The 26,827-nt window shown below is 52.3% G+C and overlaps 1 protein-coding gene across 2 annotated transcripts in view; it reads left to right on the forward strand.

The window, feature by feature from the left end:
• Window positions 1–244: 244 nt before the first annotated feature.
• The window catches only part of ntrk3b (neurotrophic tyrosine kinase, receptor, type 3b), a 69,873-nt gene continuing 43,290 nt past the window's right edge, over window positions 245–26,827 (forward strand). The window contains exons 1-3 of one of the 2 annotated variants that reach the window (XM_053866729.1): window positions 245–1,061; window positions 18,350–18,424; window positions 22,822–22,893. In XM_053866729.1, coding sequence (XP_053722704.1) covers window positions 835–1,061; window positions 18,350–18,424; window positions 22,822–22,893 — 374 coding nt within the window. In that variant the 5' untranslated portion in view covers window positions 245–834. The remainder of the gene's footprint in view (window positions 1,062–18,349; window positions 18,425–22,821; window positions 22,894–26,827) is intronic. The other variant, XM_053866730.1, reaches the window with a different exon arrangement.

Below are 26,827 nucleotides of genomic sequence, written 5' to 3' on the forward strand. Positions count from 1 at the left end.
GACATTCATGACAATAAATTTATCACGATTAAAGGGCTTGATGAAACACTGTCCTCGCAGTTCAGTAGGTGGCGCTCTCGGTTTTAGCAGCGCCGCTTTTACTGAAGAGCGCGCCATCTAGCGGCCACCTGAGCTGACAGGCGAACGTGACCACCGTCCTGCCAGTTGATTGGTCTGTGGTAGAACGAGGCAGACTTTCCTGACGTGAACCTGAGTAACAACGAGTCTCTCGCTCTGAGTACAGCTGCACTTGTGGGGACACAAGGTTCTGCCTCATATTTGGGGCTTGAAACTGGGTTCCGTGAGCCATGTGTTGAGGGGGAGAGGCTGGGGGAAGGGTGATGACCAGGAGAGGTCCTCGCAAGGACAGAGAGACAGACTTGTTAGTGTGAGATGTAAGAAGAAACCTCCTCCATACTCCAAGTCAATCTCTCCAACATCGTCGGGTCCGCGGCGTCACTGGTGGAGTCATGACGATACATCTGCTGTCTCTCACACACACGCACGCGCGCGCGCCCCCGCAGGTACCAGTGTGGCAGGTAGGAGGGACTTGACGCTCCAACTTCTCCGAGGTTTTCAGCAGGAGGAGACGACGATACCGTCCGCGAGAGGCTGCGGGGAGCGGAGCCTCGCCTCGTCTTCTCTGGATTTGGACTTTGGTTTCCTCCGTTCGGATTCGGCTTCGGTCGGGAGGGGGTTCTGTTGCAGACACAGAGCGTCCTCTGTGCTGAGACGCACCATCATCCTTCCTCCTCCTCCTCCTCCTCCTCCTCCTCTTCTGTTCCAGCGCAGAGGACATCGGGACCTCTTCTCCATCATCGCTCGCCCGGAGACATGGATCTATGGTTTCACTCGATCCGGCTTTTGTTCCTGATGAGCGTGTTCCGGGCCTCGCTGAGCTCCATGCTGGACTGCCCGCCGACCTGCAGCTGCTCTCCCGCGGACATCTATTGCAATAAGTCGGACAGCGGCCGCTTCTTCCCGCTGCTGGCCGCGCAGGACGCCGGCAGCAACGGAACAAGCGTGGACATCGCGGAGCTCTTCAAGAACATCACGTCCATGTGAGTATCCCGGAATCACGCTGCTGCGCCCGGACTTGTTGACTCGGCCGTCGAGTCAACTTGCTGCGGGAGCGCGGGGGTGAAAGTTGGCGCCGCGCAGCGGAACCGCAGGCCCACGCGCTCCGGGGCGATGCGGATGCTGAGGGCAGCAGGCTAGGGGGCGCTGCCGGACCCGGACTTCAGATCCGACTCTGTGAGCACGCGTGGAGGTTCAGAGGGAGGAACCTGTCAGCCGGAGTCAGGAGACACAGTGACAATCGATTTGTGGCCGGTAAACGGCAGTGGAGTCGCAAGTGTGGTGTTAGCCGAGCACCAGTCGCTGCAGACCTGTTGACCATGCCTTGGAATGACGTCACGCAGATGTGTGTCAGTGTTATGTTTTAATGCGCAGGAAAAAGTGACACCAAAACTTCAGTACGTGTCAGGGATGCTCCAGATAGCTAGCTTTCAGCCGCAGAAACCCCATTGTGTTCCACCTGTGTGCCACACCAAAACGCCAGTCACTACCACAGTCTGAACACACTTCTTGTGAGCTAGCATAAACAGTCTTAGCCGTTATAATTCTAAATATAAGGCATGCAGCGAGTAGCAGCGTCGACGGTACGGCGGAAGTCGGGTGCTATGAGCCACTGAAACATTGTTCCATGGAATTGTTTATGTTATAGCCGTCAACCAGGCCAGGCTCATAAATGTTCAGGCTTTGGTGGCGAAATATTAAACCTGTCAAACATGTATGTGGAACATGAGCTGGCTTAGCTTAGCTTCTGTTTTTATTCACATTGCTTTGTTGATTGTCGATTTTCAAGCCCTTTGTTGTCTTTTGTTGCTGTACTCCAGTGTCTGCCTTCTGTGTGACGGTTGATGTTCAGCAGGATCCCAACCTTGTGACTTGGCTTTACTGTCCACCTCTATGGTCAAGCGAGACAACAGATCATTCAGAGACTCTTTGTCCTCGCGTGGCGTTTCATCAAACGTTTCAAAAGTCTTGGTGTTCCTGTCAAAGGTCAGGTGGTGTTGCGGTGCTAGCTTGGGCGGGACACAGGAGATGTTCATGCCAACAGGTTTCTTTGTTTTCTTGTGCGTTTACTGTGCTAACGTAGCCCTGCTGCGCGCACCACCTCCGGAGAACTGCCGTGAAGCGTCCTATGTTGTGACTTTGCTCTCCGTGCATCGTTCGCCATCACGGTTCAGAACTAGCTTAGCCTGGTCTTAGCCACAACACTGCGATCAGAACCAGTCTCTTGTTGCTCATCGAGTCTCTTGTGACGAGTCGGTTCTGGACTCATGTCGGTGTCTGCTACCATCATCACTTCGCAGGTGGATCAGGGCTGTGATGAAGCTGTAGCCCCTACCCCCACAGACGTGAACGCTGTGCTTTTAAAAAGTCAAACCTCAAGGTGGCAGCTCATTAGCATGTGAACCCCGGGAGAGTGAAAGCGGGATTCCCAACACGCATCGTCATCCTGCCTCCTCACAAAGGACTTTCCCCTCCTTCCCTCCCTCCCCACGCCCCCATCTTTGACCGACGACAGCTTATTTAGAGGGTCATGTTGCTACAGGGTCACTAGAGGGAGGACTGGGACTCGAGCACAGTCCTTCCCTGTCACAGCGAACCTGTTCAGAGATTCCTGTTGGGCTTCACATCCACTCTTCACTCGTCCACGGCCAGAAGTGCCCGTTGGTTTTCCACAAAGTCAGTGTGTAATGATCCGTCATGATCGCGTCACAGAAGCTTGGGTGGAGCCACATCTATTGTCTTCAGTGTTAATGTTGCCCGTGACACAGAAGACCAGAAACGGCACACTAACCCCTGCTGCGCCGGACTGAGCAGCGCCTCTGGCGGCTGACCCGAGGTACCGCTCCGACTGACCACTCCTTGGTGCTCTGGTGGTCTGCTCTGCCAACGGAATCCTTCCATAGCACAGTGAACCTTTGATGTCAGAGGTCAGTTCAGTGCCTACCCTTCATGGAAGTCGGAAAACAGGAGAGTGATGTCCACGACAGCAGCAACTTCTTTGCAGACAGAAACAGAGGAAACACAAACAGAAGTTGTTGGTTTCCTTCCTGTTTACGTTCGGGGAGGCCATCTTGGATTACAAACCTTCCCATCAGGAACTGCTGCATCGGGTGACGTCACCGGGGGGTGCCAACAACATGAAGCTGCTGATATGTGGTGAAAGCTAAAGCCCTTGTATTCACTTTGTCGAAGCAGCGAAGCTGGGTTCGGCCACAATTGTGAGGGGGCAGGCCGGCGCTGGCCCCCGAACCATGAGTTCGACAGGCAGCAGACGCCATGATGTTAATGAGGGTGACATTTATGAATAAATGAAAACAGGTAAAGGGAAATAAATGAGTCATGATGGGGAACGTGAAGGTGTGAAATATAGATGAAGGGATGAATTCTTGATGCCTCTTTAGATGTTCAACTGCTAGCCGTTATGAATGATTGAACGTGTCACAGATATAATCTCGCAGTGTCACCGGTGAAGTCATTGCTCCCCGGTCTGACCTCTGACCTCTGAGCAGCAAGTAGGAAAGGTAGGGGCGCCGAGCACACTGATCATGGGCGGTGGCCAATGGATGGAGCAAACCTGTTCCCGAAGTGACACATTACAGCAGGAGACTCCGACTCTGCCATGAGGCTGAAGCACCACACTCTACATGCTCCGAGGTGTCGATCCTTCACCTGCGGCCTTTTGGAATCACACATAAACGTTTAGCTCCATGTGACTGGATTCTGGAGTTTGAGACGGAGGGCCCCTCCTGGGGACCTGCCTCCCCTCCACCCTCAGTGGATGGATGAGGAGATCTCGACGTGCGAGGACTACAGATTAATGTCAGAATGATGCGGCTCATTTAACCACTGTGTGGGAGGAAATCAGAGTGACAGCTTGCAGGCTAAAACTCTGGGAGAAAGAAACTTTCTAGTAACCGCTGATTGACAGGAGGTGCATGAGTACTTGCGGAGCGCAAGTCGATAGAATGTATAAATGCATGAGGTGATGATGTAAGACTCCTCTTTGACTCGGGAGTCCACGTCGACCCGCTCGAGCCGCGATTGTTCCGAGAAACTAACTTTCCTGGACTCTCTCAGTTGAGCGCTGCAGCGGCGCAGCACTTGAGAGTATCGATCCCTCCACTGCACGGCTCCGACAGAAGCCCGCCGCGGCTGCCAAGCCGGCCCGAGGTTCCGCTCAGGTGAAGTGAGTGGGCCGCCGCTTGTGTGTGTGTGTGTGTGTGTGGAATCCCTCCTGGCTCTTTCTCACTGTGAGTAATTTAATCTGCTGCGCAGGTGTAATTAATGAAACATGGGCTTCTAATCAGGTGTTTAGTTTTGGGGGCAAAAAACTCCAATTCAATTACCAGAGTGTGAAACCGGAGCTGGGTGATCGCGGCCGCACGTCCTCCAACTCAGCTCTCGTGACCCCGGGACTCACTCCGTGCCCTCCTATATGGAGGCATCCAGTTTGCCTGTGGGAGGAATCACTACCTTGACGTGACCGTGACTCCTGCGGAGGTCGCTCTGGTTCCTAGAGTGGGGGGGAGGGGTGCGGCGAGGAGGCCGTAGGCGGTAGAAAGTGAAAGTGAGCCTGGTATTTCTCAGCAGCCTTGACCTGTCTTTGCTGTGACCTTTGTACCTAATAGTTGCCGAGCGTTTCGTGTTGTTCAGCTGTGAAACAAGTGTACGTCGAGTCATGCAGGTCATCTGTGTCAGTGGAGCCAGGAGCTGCTTCTGGTGCGAGATCCGTGCCCCTATTTGGCACTCGGAGCCTGCTGCAGGCGGAGCAGACGGATGACTTGAAATTTTAATGGTGAAGCTGCTCATTATGTAAGATCTGTGTCTCCACGTATCGCTGCGGCGTGTAGATGAGAGGTCAAAGGTCACGTGAGCCACCTTGTGTCTGAGCGTTAACTCATGAGTTGGGAATCTTTTCTGTAAGTTTTTCAGGTAGTGTGTAAACATTGTCGCAGGATTCTCCATGAAGGAAACACTGACGCGCCAACAGAGGGAAGCATGAGTCCACGCAGGAAATGAAACCATTTTATTTAAGTATTTTACCTTCAAGAAACAAGGAATGCAGCGATGGTATCAATGCCACTTCTCATTGACAAGTATTTGTATTTAAAAAAACAGACATTAAAATGAAAGGAAAATTATGAACACGATTCAGACAGAGATGGAATTTTTTAACATGGAGGAAAAAAACAACAAACAAAAGGCTCATGCAGATTAATATTCTGAACAAAAGGCATCAAAAGTCATGACGACATATGAAACAGGAAGAGGAGACGCTGACCTTAAAACCAGAGGATGAAGTGGGGGACGTCCCTGCAGCTGCAGGAACAGGAAAAGTCTTGAATGCTCTCGTCACCTGTTCCACGCTCTCCCCTCGCTCCCCCAGATGCTGCCTCTCTTCATCATCATGATTTATCTTTCTCCGTCGCTGCTCGCTTCTTCAGGGGATTTGATTAGCAGTTCACAGCTCGTGATTTTTCTTTGGAAAATAAATACCATCAACCTCACTTACCCTCACGAGCAGACCTGATGGTGCCGGCGCAGAGTGCGACACTCCATCTCCCCCCCGCCACGTGTCACACATCCCATATTGCACCGCAACAGTGGAGGCTTGACGTATGTGTTCAATGGCGATCAGTTCCTGGTGAGTCTGAATCAAGTGACTTGCGCCTCTGATCGTGACTCAGAGACAACAAGTGGGGTGAGTGTGTGAGTCAGGACTAGCTTTAACTAATCTGAATTGTCCAAAGAGTCCACAAGAACCTGACTCACTGGGACCTTGTAACTCAGACTCACCTGAGTGAGTGTCTCCGTGGAGCTCCAACCTGGAGCGGCACAGTTGAGTCGCGGTGTCTGACTCGCCACGCTGCCGAGCCCCGCCTCGGAAGCACCTCTCATGTCATGTCGGTGTCAGCGCCTCTGATGTGGTCCGCCCACCCAGGACGCCATCCTACCGGCAGCGGTGCCACGGCGAGCTGTTGCTGTCCGCTCAGCCTGGTCATGTGACCCAGCAACCTCTGCCAATGAGGCCACCTGCACTTGTAATGCAGCGCTGGCCAGTTGCCGAAATCTGGATCTGACATGCCGCGTTCACATGAGCAGGACACTTTGAAGATTTAGTGGAAAGCTCTCCTCCTCTCTTCTTCCTTCTCCTCTTCCTCATGCTTCTGCTCTTCCTCATGCTCCTCATCCTCTCACTTCACTCTTCCTCATGCTCCTCTTCTTCTGGCTTCTTCCTCCTCTCGCTCCTCTTTTCCACATACTCCTCCTTGCGCTCCTCCTCTTCCTCATGCTTCCGCTCTTCCTCATGCTCCTCTTCTTCTGGCTTCTTCCTCCTCTCGCTCCTCTTTTCCTCATACTCCTCCTTGCACTCCTCCTCTTCCTCATGCTCCTCATCCTCTCACCTCACTCTTCCTCATGCTCCTCATCCTCTCACCTCACTCTTCCTCATGCTCCTCATCCTCTCACCCCACTCTTCCTCATGCTCCTTTTCTTCTGGCTTCTTCCTCCTCTCGCTCCTCTTTTCCTCATACTCCTCCTTGCGCTCCTCCTCTTCCTCTGGCTCCTCCTCCTCCCTCCTCCTCTCGCTCCTTCTCTTCCAAAGTGTCCTGTCATGTTCAGCAAAGCAATGATTCGGCGTCCTCCATGTTTAGTGACGGCTGAACAGCCCAGGTGTTGAGTGACTCCTCCTCTTCTTCGGTGTGTGACCGGGCTCGTCTTCAGTAGTTTGGTTCTGGACGTCCTTTGAAGGTCCTCAGCCCGATCCCGTTTCTGGATCTCTGACCTCTCAGGTGCAGATTTCTCCACGTTTCGTCAGCTCATGATTCATGCGGCAGCAGAATCAAAGCTAAATAATTCAGCGTCGCCAGGACGACCTTGGGGTGCGCAGAGTCGTCATGGCGACCAGCCATGTCAACACTCGTCGAGCTCTAGCTAACCATTGCTATATGAATGTTGGCTGACTCGAGGGCGACTCCGGCGACTCTGGTTTCTTCCAAAACTCATGGAGGTGTGTGTGTGTGTGTGCTTTGACTGCATGCTTTGGAAGACAGATCCAGACCAACTCAAAGGACAGCAGTCTTGCTCTCTTCCTCTGTTTATCTGACCCGGCGGCCAGTCACAACCGGAGTCTGGAAACTGTCACTTACACGACTTACACATCCGCAAAGACCAACATCCTCGCCTGCGGACCTCCAGCCTCTCACTGATGCTCTTTCCATAGCTGTGGGTGTAACCTGTTCTGTTCCGTTCGGAGCGCGCACGGCACAGAGTGCCTTCCTGGCCGGGCGTGACTCAGACCTCATTGGCATTTCACTGTGGAAGTGATCCATCCGTGCATCTGCTCTAGTGAGACTTTGATCAGCTGATTCCTGGCCTGCTCCAGCTCTGCTGCGAGAGAAACCACTCAGACACGTCTTTGTTTCAAGTCAACGCTCTATAAGTTCTATAAATTCTATATATGGCCCAGAACCCGGGGTCACATGATGGTGCTTCAGTTGTCGCACGTGGTTCCCGAACGAGGGGACAGTGTGGCCCAGCAGGCAGCCGCAGGATGTTGGATATTATTAATAATAATAATAAATGCTCCACAAGTCCACAGTCTCTGTGACTCCAGGTGATAAAACATTGATTGATCTTAGCTCGGGCTGGGTGATTAGTCGCTCACCATTCATCAGCGTGGAAAATTTCTGGTGTGGATGTGGACTGTGGGGCGCCTCCCTGTCTATCGATGGGACACACCCCGCCCAACAGAGAGGTCCTCCACTTCTCAAGTGTGGCAATTCAAAACATTGCGCGCCCACAGTGGTGGCAGGAGTGAGAGCACAGATGTGGGTGAGTACATGTCTACAACTACGCCACGAAACTCTCAACACTCTGCTGCTCAGGGAGCTAAAGTCGTGGTCAGAGTCAGGGTGGCTGCAGGCTGGAATGAGATTTACCATCCACAATTCTCTGTCGGGTTGGGTTGGCTGCAACACATTTGGAGTTAGGTCAGTTGGTGATTGGTTTCAGCAGATCATGGGGGGGACCCTGATTAGACTAGTTGTTTCATGGTGTTTTTGGCAACTATCTCAATCGTGAAGTGTTTGTAGCATTAGCAACCAAGCTATCAGCTCCGACACGCCACACGACTGGCTTTCTCAGACTCAGACTCGGGAGAAGAAGACAGAAATAGTAACCAGTGTGAGCTTAGCAGATGATGCCCGCCGGTCAGATGTTGTGGGGACAAACGGCATCAACATCAGTTGTGTGGCGGTGGTTCAGATATCGCCGCAGGGACACGGGACAAAATAGTCCGGTTTACTAGCTGTGTCGGCGGCCGATGGCGACTCCGCTCAGACTGCTCTCGCTCTGTTGTCTTGTCGTGTCAATAAAATGCAAAAGTAACTTCCGTTAGTTTTCCTTAAACGATACTTAAAAAACAGGTATTTAGAAATAAAAGAGATTCCAATCATCGTTGTGATGTTATAGGACCAATCGCAAAGGCTGCAATTTGTCGAATCGAAGCACGCAGCAGAGCAGAAGCGATTTCTGCGAGAGTGAACCTGGCAACCCGCTCCATCCTCATCATCATCTCGGACTGTCTGACCCACGTCTCTCATGTTGGCTCTTTTCTTGGTCATTTCCTGACCACTTCTGTCGTCATGGCGACGCCTCAGCCTCAAGTGTGATTGGCTGGGATGTCTGCCTACAGTGTCCATACCCCGGATCCACTTTCCGTGGCCTGCCTCCCTGCCAGTGCAACCCATCGGACACAGACAGGAATCAAAGCCCTGTGGGTGGGAGTTTTGGGGGTGGGGTTTCCCCTCAACTGGAGTTGGGTAGATACATGTCTGTCATGTGCTGCAGGGCTTTGTTCCCGTCTGTGATTAGATTTCCGTGAATGATAACTGCGCTCTGTGTTTTCCAGGCTGGAAGCAATCTTCTACTGTGGTTCGGGTGTTTACAGTTCAGTGAAGACATGTAGCTGATATCAAGCATCAGTTCACCTCGTGTCCCCGTCACAAGAGTGTTTACGCGTGGATCGGATCAGGTTTGCTGTGGGTCGGACGATTGCTTGTGTTTGGAGACAACCCCCCCCCAAAAAAAAGACAACATGCTGGAGCCTGGCGGCTGACGTGACCAGCCTCCTGGCGCTGCAGCGACATGCTAGCGCGGCTGACCCACGTCTGGACGAGGGTTCGGCATCCCTCATTCACCTCCACACAGCAATGCCTGGACCAGACTTCCTCCCCTGCTCCACCATCAATCACCTGAGGCAGGAGCAGGGGAGCGAGGGAGACACGGTGCTCAGGTTGCTGAATATTTCATTTGTTTGCCGCTTTTCAATTTGGGCTGTGGTGACTGATGATGTCATTATCGTGTTGTGGGATTTCATCTCCATGATGATGTCAGAGCCGCTCACTCAGGTCCAGTCTGAGGAGAGAACATGGCTATTTGATGTTCCTGGGGCAGAAGTGTCGCCCAGCTCTGGACAAGAAGTGAGTCCCACTCATGAGAAGTGAGTCACATCAAGACGCTGACTCAGCGGCTCCGCAGCTGATGAACAGATTAGTTTTCCACTCTGTTGTGAGGATGTTGATGGCTCTCAGTCATGGCAGCCACCCTGGCTGCTGCTAACAAGCCTGACGTCTCTCGCCTCGCCTCATCCCGCCATCCTCGCCGCCACAGGACACAGGTGGTGGAGCGGAGACTTTCCCCTCCAGTCTGCTTCACCACACTCCACTCCACTCCACCACGGTCCGTGTCATCAGAGGAGAAGGTGTCGGACATTTGACATCTATCTTTGCTACAGATCACCTCTCCTCTGCATGTTACCATGGTTACCTTCTGTTGGGCTTATTTGTGGTTGCTGTCATAGCAACCAGGGAGAGGCTCCTGGTCCCAGCCTCTTTTTGTTTGTTGGTTTGATGTTGATCAACAAACATCCCGATTATATCTGACAACTCAAGTTTCCACCATTACTTCCATCCTTCCTCCCTCCACTCTTTCCTTCCTTCCTCCATTACTTCCTTCCTTCCTCCCTCCACTCTTTCCTTCCTTTATCCCTCCATTACTTCCATCCTTCCTCCATTACTTCCTTCCTTCCTTCCTCCCTCCACTCTTTCCTTCCTTTATCCCTCCATTACTTCCATCCTTCCTCCCTCCACTCTTTCCTTCCTTTATCCCTCCATTACTTCCTTCCTTCCTCCATTACTTCCTTCCTTCCTCCATTATTTCCTTCCTTCCTCCCTCCACTCTTTCCTTCCTTCCTCCATTACTTCCTTCCTTCCTCCATTACTTCCTTCCTTCCTCCATTACTTCCATCCTTCCTCCCTCCACTCTTTCCTTCCTTTATCCCTCCATTACTTCCATCCTTCCTCCATTACTTCCTTCCTTCCTCCATTACTTCCTTCCTCCCTCCACTCTTTCCTTCCTTCCTCCATTACTTCCTTCCTTCCTCCATTACTTCCATCCTTCCTCCCTCCACTCTTTCCTTCCTTTACCCCTCCATTACTTCCTTCCTTCCTCCATTACTTCCTTCCTTCCTCCATTATTTCCTTCCTTGCACCCTCCACTCTTTCCTTCCTTCCTCCATTACTTCCTTCCTTTATCCCTCCATTACTTCCTTCCTCCCTCCACTCTGTCCTTCCTTTATCCCTCCATTACTTCCTTCCTTCCTCCATTACTTCCTTCCTTCCTCCATTATTTCCTTCCTTCCTCCACTCTTTCCTTCCTTCCTCCATTACTTCCTTCCTTCCTCCATTATTTCCTTCCTTGCTCCATGCCTTCCATTCTGACTCCATTGTTTTCCCTTCTCTCCCTTAGAATCCACTTCTTGTTTCCTTTTTCCTCCCTTTCATTAGTCCTTCTTTCACTCATCCATCTGTCCCTCCTCCTTTTTTCATCTTTTCTTCCTTTTCTCCTCTTTTCATTCATTCTTCCAAGGATCCATTTGCCCTTTTGGCTTTTTATCACTCCATCTGTTCTTTGTCCCCATTCAACATGTCTGTTTTATTCCATCAATCCATCTTTCATCCTTTATTTCTTCTTTCTTTTCCTGCAGTGTTTTTATCTTCCTTTTCTCTAAAATGAGACCCGAACAGACTTGGCAGGTGGTCATAATCTAAGCGTCCCCTCCACAGTCTTATCAGATCTTATTAAAGACAATTATTCTTTTCACGGCCGCGTCCTGCGCCGCTGCTTCATGAGCGTGAACAGATCTCAGTTCAGATGAGGATGAGGGTGATGCCAGGAAGCCAGACTTGCGCTCAGACCCGGCACCTGCTGGTCAGAGGTCACACCACCTGCTGGACCACTAGCTTCTCCAGCTGGTCTTCCACCCCCCCCGGGTCCACTGATGGAGGAGGTCAGCAGAGTTCCCTTGCTGGGACCGCCGGACTCTGGGGGACTTGGGGGGAGAGGAGGGTTTTCAAATATGCTTCCTGCCTCGGACATGATGGCAGATAATAACCACAGATGGCGGCGTAATCTGCAATCAAAGCCTCCTAAACGCGGCTCTGAGCACAATATGGCCAGCTCGGCACGTTCTGCTTTTCTTCTCCGCTCCGCCGAGCGCTGCTCTCAGCGGCTCGGTCCATGAGGAAATGATGTTCAGAGTTGGTCTCAGCCGCCGTCCATAACCCGGGACCAAAGACTCCTCTGGTTGCCATGGAAACGGTCCAGAAGCTGGCGGGCAACTCATGAGCCTCTGTAGGGCATCACAGTATGTGAGACTCTGGTGTCACCCTAGAGGCCTGGGGGCCAGATCTGGCCTGTCCAGTCATGTAATGTGGTCGGAGCCCGAAGGCCCAACCCGAACCCGGCTGTCAAAGTTCTGGCACGCTGGACAGCCTGTTGTTTTTGTGGTGATCTCAAGGATGCAGCCAGCGTCCTCTCGGGGCCGACGCCACGACTCCTCTGCTGGTGTGTTCAAGGAACCTGGTAAACTCTTGTAACTCTCTGGCCGCCGATGTTGACTCGTGTTCAACGAGGTTATGCAGCGAGTCACAGCGCAACATTGTCTTCTCATGAATGTTTGACGACCGAACCAAGATGGTTTGGAGATTTGTGTTGTTTGTTCTGTAGCTCAGTGTAAACCGACGGAACTCACAAGAACTGGCTGCATCTGGCCCAGAGCCACAACCAGAGGTCTGTGAATCCCGGTCCCCCGGGCAGCAGATGGAACCGGATCAGCTGCAGTACTTGGGCAGATGGGAGGTTTTGTTCGCAGAAGTTGGTCACACCAGCACGCAGGAGCCGGCTGCTGGCCCCAAGCCCGATCTGGAACCTGGAGGTGCTGACGGTGGCAGAAACTGACTCTCCGGCTCGGAAGCTGTGGTTACGCGGCACGCGGTTGCAGCTCTGCTGAATCAGCGTCACGACCGGAAACTCTGGACCGGACCTTCAGAAGACACGGTTCAAGTCTGGCTATGGAACACAGACTGTGATTGAAGTCAGTGGGGCTTGATTAGCTGACGGGTTCCAGCTGTGCTGCTGCGAAGGTGGAAAGAATACAGGAAAAGGAAACAGCACAAATGAAAACCAGAACCGAACATAACAACAAGCTCCGAATGGTATTCAGTCTGGTGTCAGACCTGAACCTGCTGGATGTTCGGGAGCCGACTCATCATGCACTGAGTCAAGGCCACTCCCCTCACTGAACCCCAACGCCTCCATGTTTTCAGACGCTGGGCACATCACTTGCTCACAAGCTCCACCCTCAACCGGTCGGGTTCATGCCCTCACAGAACTGGAGTTACATCCAGTTGTGCTCGCTGGCAGTGGTGAATCGCTGCTCTGACTCCGGAGTCACCACCGAAATTATGAGTCGTGCTTATTGAGACGCTTTGTCTTTTTCAGTCTTCTGGTGCTGAATTAAAAACATTCGTCATCAGGGCGGGAAAAGTTGATGCCTAAATAAGAAGTCAAATATTGCGCAACACAATAAAAACAAATCTCTTCTTTTCTCCATTTTGTTCACAGCAGCTCGAAGTCTGAACACACACTGGCAGTTGATGTGACTGATGGGGTGTGTGTGTTTTAATCTGGACAAGTGCTACTTCGCCGTTACGTCTCGACTTCAAGTGTTTTGGGGGAGAAGGCGCCGCAGCCTGCTGGAGATCGATATCGCTGCAACACGCTAGAGACGTTGTGTTTTATTAAACATTTTCCCATTAAGTCAGTGGCGCAGCTCCACTGTAGATCAGTCTCACTCAGCTCCTGCTGCAGGAGGGGACGTCGCCGCTGTGAGGCTTCTCCCCGAGTGACGAGTGGCTGACCTGGGCGAGGAGCCCGGCTCCTAGCGAGTCGCGCCTCTCGCCTGCAGCTCAAGCTGTTGAGGCCTCAGTTGGCGGGCCCAGAGCCCCGCTCCTCCCTGTGGACTGTGAGTTCCAGCAGCACCAGCTGACAGGTTTGGCTCGGACTGAGGACTCTGGGGACTGGAGCAGTCGTGGTCCCGCCTGCTCTCATGAAGGCGCTGTTGAGCACCGGCAGTCGTCAGAACACAAGTTTCACATTTGCTGCAAACTTTGGTTCTGAAACCAAAGGTTTGGCCTGAGTCGACGGAGCGAGCATCAGGGGGCGCACCACACTGATCGTCCGTCGTCTCGCCAAGATCGCTCAGGTCAGAGACGGGGCGCAGGACAGTCACAGTCATCCATGCATCAAAGCCTCTCCTAGTGGTTGTACTCAGGTGCTGCAGTCCAATATGACATGACAGTGGCGTCGAAATTCACTTCTTGGGAAACACCTGCTGGTGGCGCTGGTGTTGTCAGACTTCAGCAACCTGCACATTCACCACGCTGCACACGCGTCCGCCATACTGCCACCTACAGGCCTGGCACACGGGGCTTTGTGACACGTGACAGTGGCTTCCTGTGGATGTCTGAAGCAGCGGCACCACAGGGGCTGAGTGGATCGACGAGCGCGTGTCCATGTGGATGTCACGGCTCCGTCCCCACCTCCCTCTGCTCCTGAGCGTCACGCACTGCGCTGCTCCTCTAGAAACCTGCAGATATCAGTGTTCGCTCGGCTTCGCCTTCAGCCGCCAAACAAGCCGCTTCTCTTTGGGTGGGTTTGGGCCTTGGCACCTAAGTGGTTCTCGGTGGCCCCCGGATGCTCCCCCAACAGATGGTCCTGCCTGAGATCAAATCTGTCGGTGCTTGGTTCCAGTCCTGGCTGCAGCTCCTCTCCACTCCAGATCACAGGTTTCTACAGCAGATGGGTGTGTGTGTGCGCGTACCTGGTGTAGCTGTACTGGTGAGGACATTTGGTGTGGCGCCCTGGTTGGTGTGTGTTTCTGGTACTTTGTTTCAGAGGTGTGGACTGGAGTCACATGACTTGGATGAGCACCAGACTCAGGTTATTAAGGTGGTGACTTTAGACTCGGCGACTAGACATTAATGTCAGTGACGGACGGATTCAAAGGATCCCACGTTGTCAGTCACCGTATCTGAAACTCCATTCCATAATCCAGGTTTTTTCAACCCACGGCACCCTTGGTTCATTGGTCGCACCACCGAAGGAACCTGGGCCAAAGTGCACTTATGCCTACAGTCCTATAGAAAACCCTGTTCATTTGTCCTTTGACTGAGGGAGGGATCAGCGCATCAACACACTGGAGCTCTACAGGAGAGTAGCGAGAAAGAATGGCAGCCAGTCCATGGGATCATCTCCTCACCTTGGTTGCTCCTCAACACCTTCTCACTGTCATGATTTCATGGCATCATATCACCGCCTCTGTCTCCGGACAGGTGAGGTGAGGTGAAACTGCATCCGGTTGAAAAACGCTGCCATAAACCATGGCGTCACTGCCTGTTCTGACTTGGTACTTGAGGGCAAAACTTGAGACTACTGCGCGACTGATGAATAACACAAACAGACAGACACCCACGATCTGTGCCACGGTGGTCGAAACTCCACGTGCGCTCTGCTTCTGTGTTCCCGCCGACTCCCCACTGCTGGGAAAGGTTGCCGGTGTTACTGTTTCAATAGTAGCATGTCGTAAACAGTTTAGCTCGGGGCAACAAATAATCTCAACTCATCTGAAGTTCATTTGGAGTGTTGTATACGGAGCAACGAAAGCCAAGCATTTGAAACAGGGCGTCCATAGCCACGCCCACATCCCATAACCCCACCCGCCGCCCGTTCCCCTCCACGTCACGCCAGGACGGATGTTGTCCACCAACATAACTTGCTGTGTAAAAAGAAAAGGAGGCTGTAAACATATATTTGTACAAAAGTAATGTATAACTTTATTAAAGCAAACATATTGCGTCAAATATCATACACGTTGTCACAATAACAAATTCATAATGCAGAAAGGCCTGGGGATCTGGAGCTATGTTTCTGGAGCAGCTGCAGATCCACGTCTTCTCCTTCTTCTGTGGTGGAGATCTGATGAAGGGATGAGGATGGGACTCTCTCCTTCAGATAACTGACTCTGATTCATTAAAATAATGATTATTTCACTTATCACATGCTATCTCGACAATAGTTTTGTTCACCTTCCTTCATGTAGTGATGCAAGACAAGCATAGAACAGTTGTATCAGCTGTGAATCTGTGAGTCTTCTCTGAAGTTAAACATTCAAACAAGAAAACAATTCTGACCTGTTTTTCCGTCAGAAAGACGCTGAGTGATGTCTGTCTTGTCTTTTTCATTTTTTGGTTTGGAAAATGTTTTACAGCCAATACATGAAAAAGGACGGCAACAACTGCAAGTGTTTCTCTATAAAATCTGTACAAGTTGTTCATGCGTTGTTTGGCAAACGCTGCATGCAGTTCTCACGGGAGTTCAGTGCAGCATTGTCGCCATGTGGCTCATTCAATGAAAAGACTTTCAGTTCATGTTGGAAACTAACCCGGTTTGTCCTCTTGTAATCTTCTGGTGCCAAGCTTCTGGTGCCGGTGCAGGGTATTTATCATATTCAGCGAAAATACTGCACGGAAACTTCCTTTTCACAGAAATCTGATGAGACTGTGGTTGGAGCATTACGCAGGCGCTGATGAAAGATTGAGGGTGTCGGGCTGAAAGAGAAATGGACGCCCAGACGCCCCCCTAGTTAAAAGCCTGAGGAGCAGTGCGTTACCCAACCTCAGTAACCATGACTGAAGGGAGTGTCCTCACCTGGTCCTTTTGGAAAACACGTCATGTTTCCAGACAAAGTTGTTGTTTGCAGTCATTTAACATCAGGAAATGAGCGGTGACGTGTGCTTCAGCCGAGCCGGGGTCTGTTGCCTTGGCAGAAACGGTTGTGGCGCAGCTTCAGAGGCGTTGCCCATGTGTGGCATGTCGGCGCCTTCTCCAACACGTTGGACCATCACGCATGTTTCTGTGCACGTGCTGACGACAGTCTCTTCTTCATGTTCAGTTTGATCCGGTTTTGGTCCCTTCAGAGCGGGCCGTCCTCAGAACGCCTGGTCGCACCACATCAAGAGAGTGTTTCAGGGTTTCTGGCTCTGTCTGTCACTCACAAACTCAGATCTGGCTCTCTGTTCAGGACTCCTCTTGCTGGAGCTGCACTCAGCTCTAAATCGGGGCGTGACGCCTCGTCGAGTCGTTCATGTGTCTGCGCAGTGGTGTCCACAAGGGCTGCGACTGTTGATCCTGCTGCCCATTATTGTCATTTACATTTTCACTGTTTCCTGATATAAAAACAAACGTTGAATCATGAACTTTAGTTCGTGTGTGTGTGTGATGTGCTAGACCAGGGGTCCTGAACCTTTTTGATCGTGGGGCCCACCACGCATCAGTTCTATTCCTTGAATGGAAGACTCTTGACTTCATTTGTGATCAAGAACCATATTGAATCTACTGACACGTAAACAAAGCAAAGCCTTGTGAAGTGACATGAAACCATGTGATCAGCGCAACAAAGACATTTGTTTGTCATGCAAAAGTCCAACCAGCAGCAGACGCAGGTGCAGGTCCTGTTCATCACATTTACTGAAGAAAGAAAATGACACCTGATGTGAACTGTTGAGAAAATTGGAAAAACTGAATACAATTCTGATTTAAATAAATATCAGAAATGATAAAATACAAATAATAGATTTTAACTCCAAAGAAAATAAAAGTAAATGGAAGTTTCGCCATAAAATGTTGTAATCAATTTTCGAAACTGCTTCAACTGGTGCTTTTATGAACAGTGTTTACTGTAGGGGGCGCCATCACTTTCTTTATCATTCTGTCTTTCCAAGACCTTCTCCATAGTTGGTGACTATCACAGTGCGCAGCTGTCAGGTCAGTTCACTGACTCACTGCTGCCACCACACGTGGCTCAGGGGTCGGAACTGAGCGTCTCACGGCCCAGAGGGGTGAAGCGAAGAAACTTCAGGTGGCCCTCTAGGGGACACACGCGGCTCAACTATGGTTAAGAATCACTGTGCAAGAACACCTTCTGTCAGTAAACTTTTGGGGCTAAATCCTTCAGTGATTGTGAGCCTGCTTCATGCAGAGCAGCGCACCACACACGCACACAACGTGTGTCTTGGTGAGAGCAGGTTCGGTCGACAGCCATTAGCTGCTGTTTGAAATCAGGTCCTTGAGAACCATGTGGAGTGAAGCTCTGGAGCCCTTCAGAGCTCACCACAGCAGATGCTGCACATTCAGCTTAGGGGACCAAAATTGAGAGTCAATTTCTGGCCTGACTCGAGACAGACTGACTCCTGACTGTCTTGAAACGATCAACCCGTGCCGACCCCTGACCCCCCCGACCTCTGGCCGTCTGGACCGAGTCTTAACCGATCAGATGGTGTGAGTGAATGACTGCTCTTGATCTCCAGATGACTTCTTCCCAATCTCATTGGCAATCGAGCAGCTGTTTGGCGGCGCTGACATGTCCGAGTCGCCGTGGCGCAGCTCGCATCAGCGTTCCCACCGAGCGTTGAGTTCATGGCACCGACTTCAAATCTGACATTTGGGCGGAAGAAAGCAAACCCTTGGATTTGTAATCACATTTCCACTCCGGAGCAATAAAGCGCGGCGTGTCCCCACGCAGCCACTCATTTCCAGCCGTAATTGAAAGCGGCGCGCCCTCGCGTGTGTCGCCCATTTCACTTCCAAACAAACAAGTCATTTTCCCTCCAACTTTTTTTTACCAAAGCAATTTAGATGGCTTCACTTCTTTCATCCAGCGACATTGAAGAGTTCCCCCCCTCCCCCCCCGCAGCGGCGTCGTCACAATAATTGCTAGTGAAATGATTGTGGCTTCATCCCGGGGTTTGACAGCGACTTGCATCTGTTGTCGCTGCTGAACCCGACTGACTGTGTGTCTCTCTCCTCACAGACACATCGAGAACTGGACGGGCCTGCAGACGCTCCGGGACGTGGACATGGAGCTCTACTCTGGCCTGCAGAGACTGTGAGTCAGACCGGTCTTCTCACCAGTCACTGGTCCACCTCCTCTCCATTGGTCCAACTCTGCCTCTCATCTCCACGAGTCCAAACCTCTGTCACTGCTGCTGATGACTCCAGTCACTACCCATCTCAGCATCTCCATCTCTGACTGGCTCCGTGGCAGTGGCTGCTTCTGAGTCATCTCCACCTCCTTCATCTCAGTCTGTCACTGATGATCGACTCCAAATCCTGTGACTGTTTTCACTCCCTCATCATCACCCTGCCTCACTCGTCCCTCGCCTCCCCTCAACCTCCTCACCAGGAATCACTATGTCATCAGCAGACATCATGGCCGATGGCAGAGCTCAGGAACCCCGGGCTCACAAGCCAGGTCCAAGTGTTTATCCACGGAGTTAGCAGGTTTAGTGTCACATGATGCTGAGGCGGCATCACGTTCAATAACAAGCTCTGTGATGGTGACTTCCCATGATGCTCTGCAGCCCACTCAACCAATGGCAGTGGTTGATCATGACAGCGGTTGAGCCTGGTCACACCAGACCAACGCGTACTCCTTCCTCATCCCGCTTCTCTTTCTGGAGGCGGAGCCACATTGCAACGATTAACCACTGTGGTACTGTAGGTTGACAGGACTGCAAAGCATCATGGGAACCGTTTAGATCACCGTAACTGAGTGTGTTGTTGAGTGTGATGGCACCAATGCGGACCTAGTCAGGCGAGTCGCCAACAGCTTGTCTTCTGAACTGCAGTTCAAGTGCCTTCATTGCTGTGACCACACTAGTCAACAGGTGGCGCTGTGGACCTGCCGCATGAGGAGCAGTTCCACTCATGTTGTTGTAACTTTGTGATTCATTGGAATAATTCTTAAAATAGAAGCTCTGAGTCTTAACGATTGGTCTTCACTTTACATTTCGCTGTGTGCAGTTCTCTCATTTGAAGATGTCTGCGGCGGTCCAAAAGGTTCCCGACCCCTGGTGGACCCAGGAAGACTCGTGCCCCTCTGTGGGACTCACCAATGCCTCAAATATGTCAGCAGGCAAAGCAAAAGCTGGTAGCTCTTGAAAATGCCTCATGAGGACTGTCTCCTAGGGAGCCTCAGAAGGAGAGGACGGTCGGGTGACGTGAAGATTCCTCCAAACTGGAGCTGCTGTTGAAACAGTCTCCTCCGACCGCTGGTCAGACGGAGCTATGAGCAGCAGGGAAAATTGAATTAGGGATCCGGCTGTAACATGGTGATCCTTTTATTCTGGTCTCTCCTATTGAAGCAGCGGATCCAGAAGGACACTTGCCTCCCTTTCCCGCTCTGACCTCCTCCACTTCTTTCTTCTCTCCTCAGAGAAGCGTATCACCCTCAGAGTCAGAGCAGGCCTCTCGCCTCATCCCCTTGATCCTTCATCAGGGAGGCCAAGTGTAATATCTCCTCGTCTGAATTAGCATTTTTCTCATTACCATCTCTCTCTCCTGCTGCTGGGCGAGCGAGCGGGAGTCTGGTTTTCCCACAGTCGAGCGCCGCATGAAGCCGCACCGCCGAGCGTCGTGATCAGTGGAGGGATTATTGTCTATTTCAGGATTGTTTGCCGTTTACATCTGACTTGAAATAGCAGCCACTTTTGATGGTGGAAGCCGGGTCTCATGACAACAGGTGGCTTCGTCCGAGGACCACGTTGAAGACTTCCTCTGTCGGGTTTGAACCTGCGTCGTCTGCGACGAGACCCGATCTGCAGAGATGAAAGGGAGTGTGGGTAACACCAGTCAGGGAGGCGGATCAGAAGCTCCTCATTGTGTCTCACTGTGCTAACTCGGTGCTAGATGCTGGAAACCTCGTGTACAGCACGACTCCACACAAACATGATAGATGCATAGTCAAAAACAACTTCAAACTCAGACTCCCAGAAGGCTGAGGTGAGCAGCTTCAGCTGCAGGAGACTCGTACTGGGGAACAGTATTGGCGATGTGTGCGGGGGTTTGGTACCTCAGGTGTTTTCTCCTTTATTAGGCTGATCAACACCTGACGTTATTGACAGACAGATTTGCTTCAGTGAATAACGCTGCACTCGACAGTCACTGTTCTCACTGTCAAGGTGTCGTGAGAGCAGCGTGGACCAATCCAGACGCTGCGTATTACGCAGCTTGTTTCTGCTGTTATTTCCTTGTAAAACAAACATGACAAGACTCTTTCATGTTTAGTTTTGGCTGTGAAACGCCGCACTCTGTTCCAGCCGTGGCTCTGCTCCGTCATCGGTTCAGTTCTGAGGGGAGGACGACTCGTAGAGCTAAGAAGTGCCCGAGAAATAAGGAGGTCAAGGCAAACAGGTTGTCGCTTGGCTGATGGCGACTTCCTTGAGACCTGCTTCATCGTGGGTCACAAAGCAGCTATTGTGTGCAGAGCGCCCCCAGCTGAGGAGGAAAAAAGGGACATGGCCTGAGGCGCACAGCAGGGGGCGCATCAGACTCAGACCCACACGAGACAGAACCCGCAGTATGAAAAGCCCCTTCACCTGTTTCTGGCCACATCCTGTGGCATCAAGTGTGAAGTTGAACAGCCGTGGCTCCTGGCGGACCCAAGACAAAGCAGGAGTTTGATCAGCTGTGGAGGGTTTTGGGAGGAGTGGGATGATGACAACACACACTCATTGCAACTGCTCGCTTGTACACTTTACCTGGCAGAAATGGCCCCACGTGACCCCAGGGCCATACGTTGACTAGCTGGATGAGCATGTGACTCCAGCGTGATGGCGCTGGACTGGAAGAGGATGCTGGTGGATGTGATGTCTGGATGTGAGACCGTTTCCTGGGTTGGATGAAACAAGTTCTTGGCAACAGGAAATGTGATTTCTTCTTCTAAAGACTCGTGTTTTCTTTTTTGTCCTTCAGGTAGTGAGACGCATAAAAGCTGTGCGGCGTTGGCTTCTCTTGAAACATTGATTTTTCAGTCTGTAAATCTGAACGCTCTTGTCTCTCTTTGCTCTCACACTTCAGACAGAAGGAAAACTGTTGCGCTAATGTCGCACAACAGAGACAAATCTCTGGAATTAGAGCCACCAGGCACATGTCAAAAGCTTCTTCACCTCCGGACAGGTTCTTCAAGTGCGAGTGGCTCAGTGGGACTCTGACAGCAGACCCTCCTGTTGCTCGTGTGCCGGGATGATCCTCACGACCAACAGCTCCAGTCCTCCCTCCGGAGAAGCCTCATGTTCTCCGTGAGGTCAACTGATGCTCGGCCGAGCCTGGACGGAACAAAGACAAGTCTAATTTCACACTCATTTCCTCCTTGAGGATGAAGGCTGTCGCTACTGTACCGACACGCCAGTTCACCAATCTTTCATCAAACGCAACTTCAAAGAGAATTTCTATTTCCAGACGGGCTCCGGGGTGAGTACGATACATGCAGCGGGAAGTTAAATTTGGAATTTAAACAGCAGTGGAAGAGAAGCTTCTCCAGCGAGAGAAGGAGCCCAGACACTTCCAATGACTCGTCCGTCGAGTGACCCTAAACTCATCGTCAGAGTGGAGAAAAACCTGGAGCCAGGGCTTCAAGCTGGCAGAAGAACGAACCATGCCAACCCAGTGGACAGAGACAGAACCACGCGTCCCAACAAAAAGAAGAGATGAAGACAGAAGAAGCAATAACCCAGAGTCACAGTTGATCACTGAATTTCCCTTCTCCATCGCTGGTTACGCGTCTGACATACCAAGCACCTGAGCTTGGATCACAACGAGTGTTGGATACCTGCCTGTTGCAGCATCAGAACCAAACCTACGCATGGACTCTTGGTGCAGCTGACGGGGTCATACACCCGTGAGTGGGATGAACTGTCAGACTCTGAAGAGCCGAGTCAGGCTCTTGGGCAGACGTTTTGGGGCCTGGCTGAGGTCATGTGACACCAAAGCCAGTGTTTCTTCCTGCAGTCCAAGGAAGATTCAACAGCAGAGTGGCCAATAAGGTTTCCTCATGCAAACGTGTGTTGGCTCCAACCAGCTGACAGATACTGTCCAGAACATTCTTCAGAGGAAGCTCAGAGGCTCTCACGAGGCTCCGCAACACGCTAACAGCCTAGCATCGGCCACATTATCGGCCACTCTGGTGCTGAGAACTGCTTCTTTTAAGCTACATTCAGATCAGATATTTGCCATTAATCGCCAGTTAACTCAGCCTCAATGGGATTAGTTGACATTCAAAAATAATAATCTATTGACAGCGCTATATATGAGACGTTTTTTGTTCTGCAGGAAAAAAACCAACTGGTATCTGCCGAGTGTGACGTCACCGTCCCGCGGCAGGTAGGACGGCAGCGCACAGATTTGGTTCCGACGGCGGTGTTGGTCTGAAGTCTGAGGTGCTGGGTCTCCTGCTGCTCTCAGGGGAAGATGTCTCACTCCAGCCTGTTTCTGCTCTCCTTCCAGGACCATCATGAACTGCAGCCTGAAGGTGATCCAGGCCCGAGCCTTCGCCCAGAATCCACACCTGCGCTACATGTGAGTAACTCTCTCGCTCAGCAGCCTCATGATGACGGCCCCCCGTGTATGGCGCCACATGAGTTAGCGTGGAGTGCCAGATGATGTCATTGATAGAGAGTGGCTCTGGGAGAACGGCGCCGGGTGCCATTACTGTCAGTAGCGCGGCACATCTTAAATGAGACATCCACTATTCGCCTGGGATAATTGGATTCCTATCTGCCCTGGTTCTTTGTGCTCCGGCAGAGCAACACGCCGAAGACGCGCTTCCATTTAGCCGCCGCTCGCTAAATGGACAATTTGTCCAGTAGGCCGAGTGGCGGAGCTGGGTGAGGAGCGAAGTCATTTCTCTAACAAAGGCTGATGTGTCAGCGTATGACAGGCTGTTATCCTCGCCCTTCTTCTCAGGGAGTAAACACGGCGAGGAACTCGGCCGCAGTCTTTTACCTGAGCTCGCTGCCGTTTGCAATTTCCAGTGACGAGAGGCAGTTTCTGTTCTCCCGGCTGTCAGCCTTCAGTCTGAGGCCAAGGACAATCATGGAGACGACAGCACAGAACTTCCAGCGCCGACAGTGAGTCAGGAGGAGTCGCGGGATGAGTTTATTTATAGTCAGTGGGGTGGTGATCTGGACACAAAAAGATCCTGATAATGATGGTGTCATGCTGGTCACCGTGAATACGTGCTGGTTCTGTTCCACCTGTGGGACACCACACTCTCTCTTGAAACTGTTTCATGATGAAGCAACCTATGAGGATATCTCATGACACCAACACCGATCCAGAGCCTCAGAGTCGACCAGTGTCGTCATCTAGAGCTTCCTGTATGAAAGCTACGATGGTGAGGCCAACTCTCCACGACTGTCGCCGTCTCCTGCTGTCCAGTCTGGTGCAGCCAGTTTGGGACTGTGTTTGGCGGTCACTCCTGGACCTTCTCGCCTGTCCCCAGCTGTGAGGTCCTCACCCGTGGCTGGAGCGGTCTGGACTCCCAAAACACACCTGACTCACTCTGTGTGTCCTCATGCCCTCGTCACTGGCCTGATCCTGTGCTGGACTGGCTCACCTCAACATTCACACAGCTGCACGCCTCATAGCAGAGTGGCAGGTCTCGCCCCAGGCCTCCACAGAACACACTTTGAGGAGCTTGTTTGAGAGCTTCTGCCAGAGCAGACCCAGGCGAGCCATGTTGGGGAGGAAGGTCTGGACCTTCCAGCGTCAGCTGCTGCCCCCGTGACCTCAGATTGATGGAGCGAGAGCTGAAGCCAACGCGGCCGTGTTAAAGTGCAACCTGCCACGTTGCGTAAGCGCGGCGCCGCTGCAGAGGAAGAATCCGTCACTCGCTGTTTGGAAAGCAAACAGCAGCTTGCTGATTTGATATTTGCATCTTGAACGCACATTAGCAGTGAGTGCTGATCAAATATTGCCTCACCAGCGTTTGCCAGGCTGACGACTCTCTGCACCATCGTGGGTGGAGGGTGGAGCCCCTCCCCCAACAGTCTGCCTGGACCCGTGGTTCAGACACAGAGCGGGCCGGAGTGGGTGGGTTTACTTCATGAGGTTTCATTGGTGAAGCATCAGACTGGCCCGATAGAAACGAGGCCTCCAACTTGTGGGCAGTGAGAAGAGAAGGTCCCGGCGCTGCGATCGGCGGCTCGTGCTGGAGTGGAAACCAGGCTGCCATCAAACTTGTGTGAGTTCGTCAGGAAGCCGTCCAGAGCCGAGTAGCTGTTGTGGAAAAAGGGAAACAAGCATGTTTGCTCCCAACGTCCCGCAGCCTGACCCGCAGCTCAGTGCCGCCTGCGGGTCGCCGCGCCAGAGACAGAAGACAGGCACAGCCTCAGTGTGGCGCTGCCGTGCGTTTGTTGGTGGTTTCAGCTGATCCAGGTCACGGCATGTGGACCGGGTTCCAAGCGACCCCCACAGACCTGTGGATCAGGACCTTCCCATGGTAGCAGAACCTGCCATCACAGACACCCGGGACCTGCGGTGGACGGGCCGAGTCCACACCACTGGCAGCTCACTGAGAGCCCCACGGTTCCCGAGCCCAGTTTAACTGGCAAAGGACTGGCTCCGAACCTGACATCATCAGTTGGTGTGTCATATTCTCTGTGTATAAGATGAGAATAAAGCTACGCCTTGTTGACACAGCTGCATGAAGTGGTGGCACAGGACACACACCAGGTGTCTCCTCGCCATCAGAGGGCGCCGCTGCCTTGATCGTTGCTCAAGCAACAAACACTTTTCACAATGACAGAGCGACAGGACATTTGGCCAGCGTTTTGCTCACTTCCACCAGAGAGACGCTTTTGAGCCCCTCCTACTTTAGTTCCACGTGTCGTATGAGGATCCTGACTGGCCCGGTGCCTGAACCAGAGCTGTGTCGGTGTGAGAGGACTCGGTGGCGTCGTCCTCGTGAATGGACCTCTGACGTCTCCGAGGGGCTTCAGACAACACTCATCGACCTCGGGGCGTGACGAGGTTGTCTGTGTGCTGCCAAGCTGCTTGCTAGTACGGCAGCTGTCTCCTGGCGTGCTAGCTAGCTAGCTAGCTAGCGTGCTAATGAAAATGTATTGGCGGTTGATGGGACCTGCTGACGTGTCTTGCTCCTGAGCTGCTTCAGAGTAAACAAAACACTCAGCTGTCGTATTAGGCGCAGTTCTCACTCGCGCCCTGCTAACCTGTGCAGGAAGTGGCATTTTGGAATGAAAGAAAAGGGACCGTTTAATGAGCGTCTTCTCTCCGTGAGGCGGTGACCTTTGCGGCTCCCAGGTGACAAGGCTCCCCGGAGATTTATTGGACGGCTCTTTCTCTCGGCTGCACTGGTGCCGTCCCTGTCCACACGCTGACCTTTAGTGTGACACCCGGCAAGGACGAGCGCCACCCGACTGAGGAGCGGACCCAGCGGTGAGTTGGGGGCCGGTCACCCTCAGGTGTCTGTGGCAGGAGTGGCACGACATGTCGGGGAGTGAGTCACATCTGAAGCCTTCCAGGAAGTGCTGCTTGGAATGTGTGTGCTGAGGGACGGAAAAGGTCAGAAGCTTTGAGGAGAAGCTGAGACGGAAGGTTGATCATAATGTGTGTAAACACCCGGAGGCGTCTGTACACGCTGGAACCAAGCGACAGACCGTGCTGTGGCGGAAGGTTCGCATGCTAGCGCCGGCTGCTCCACCTGAGCGCGCTGATGCAGAAGAGGATTGGGATCTGGCGTCCCTGGCAGTCATGTCAGTCCATTTTTAAGGGCGGCGCTTCCTGGTCTGTCGACTCTCTGTGCGCCACTTAAACACTGGGTTAGCATGATGGTCTTTTCTCAACACTCGCAAGCCTCCAGCCGTGAAAAGGCAGATGTTAGACAGCGGCGTGTTCCCCTGTCTCGCGCTCATGTGTTGCTGATAGGTTGAAAGCAGCAGGGAATAGAACCCTCACCTCTCCCGGGACAGAGCGCTGTTTGCTCGGGGCCATGTTTCTTCAGCGGGAGCCGGAGCAGGACGTTTGATGCAGCCGTTTGCCTGTTGTCCTCCCACACTCTTGCACTGAGCTTCCTTCCATCCAGTGTTTCTGACGCTTCATTAAGCCGAGTGCACGACGGCCAGTGGAGCCAGATTTGGCTCCAACGGCCTGGGTCCGCCCTGCGTGGGCGCCGTCTTTTCTCCGCACAAGTTTGCTGCTGATGGCTGCTTGAGCGTGCGGCTCTCACAGAAGAGGTGAAGGGGGCGCTCTCACCTCCCACCACACGCTGGTGTTCTGGTGAGGCTGACACTCCTGTCGTGGGCTCGTGACCACCAGGCCTGTGATGCACTTCCTGTTTCGGACCTGCTGATGGTGTTGTCTGCTCAGCAACCTATTGTCCCCCAAGCAGCAGAAAGACCCACTGAACCGTGACATGAAGGTGTCCAGGTCTGTAAAAACAGGTAGCTGTTAGCATTAGCCGCTCACCTTCAAAATGACGCAATCTGAGAAG

The sequence above is a fragment of the Synchiropus splendidus genome, chromosome 5 (assembly GCF_027744825.2).
Source record: "Synchiropus splendidus isolate RoL2022-P1 chromosome 5, RoL_Sspl_1.0, whole genome shotgun sequence".
Lineage (NCBI taxonomy): Eukaryota > Metazoa > Chordata > Actinopteri > Syngnathiformes > Callionymidae > Synchiropus > Synchiropus splendidus.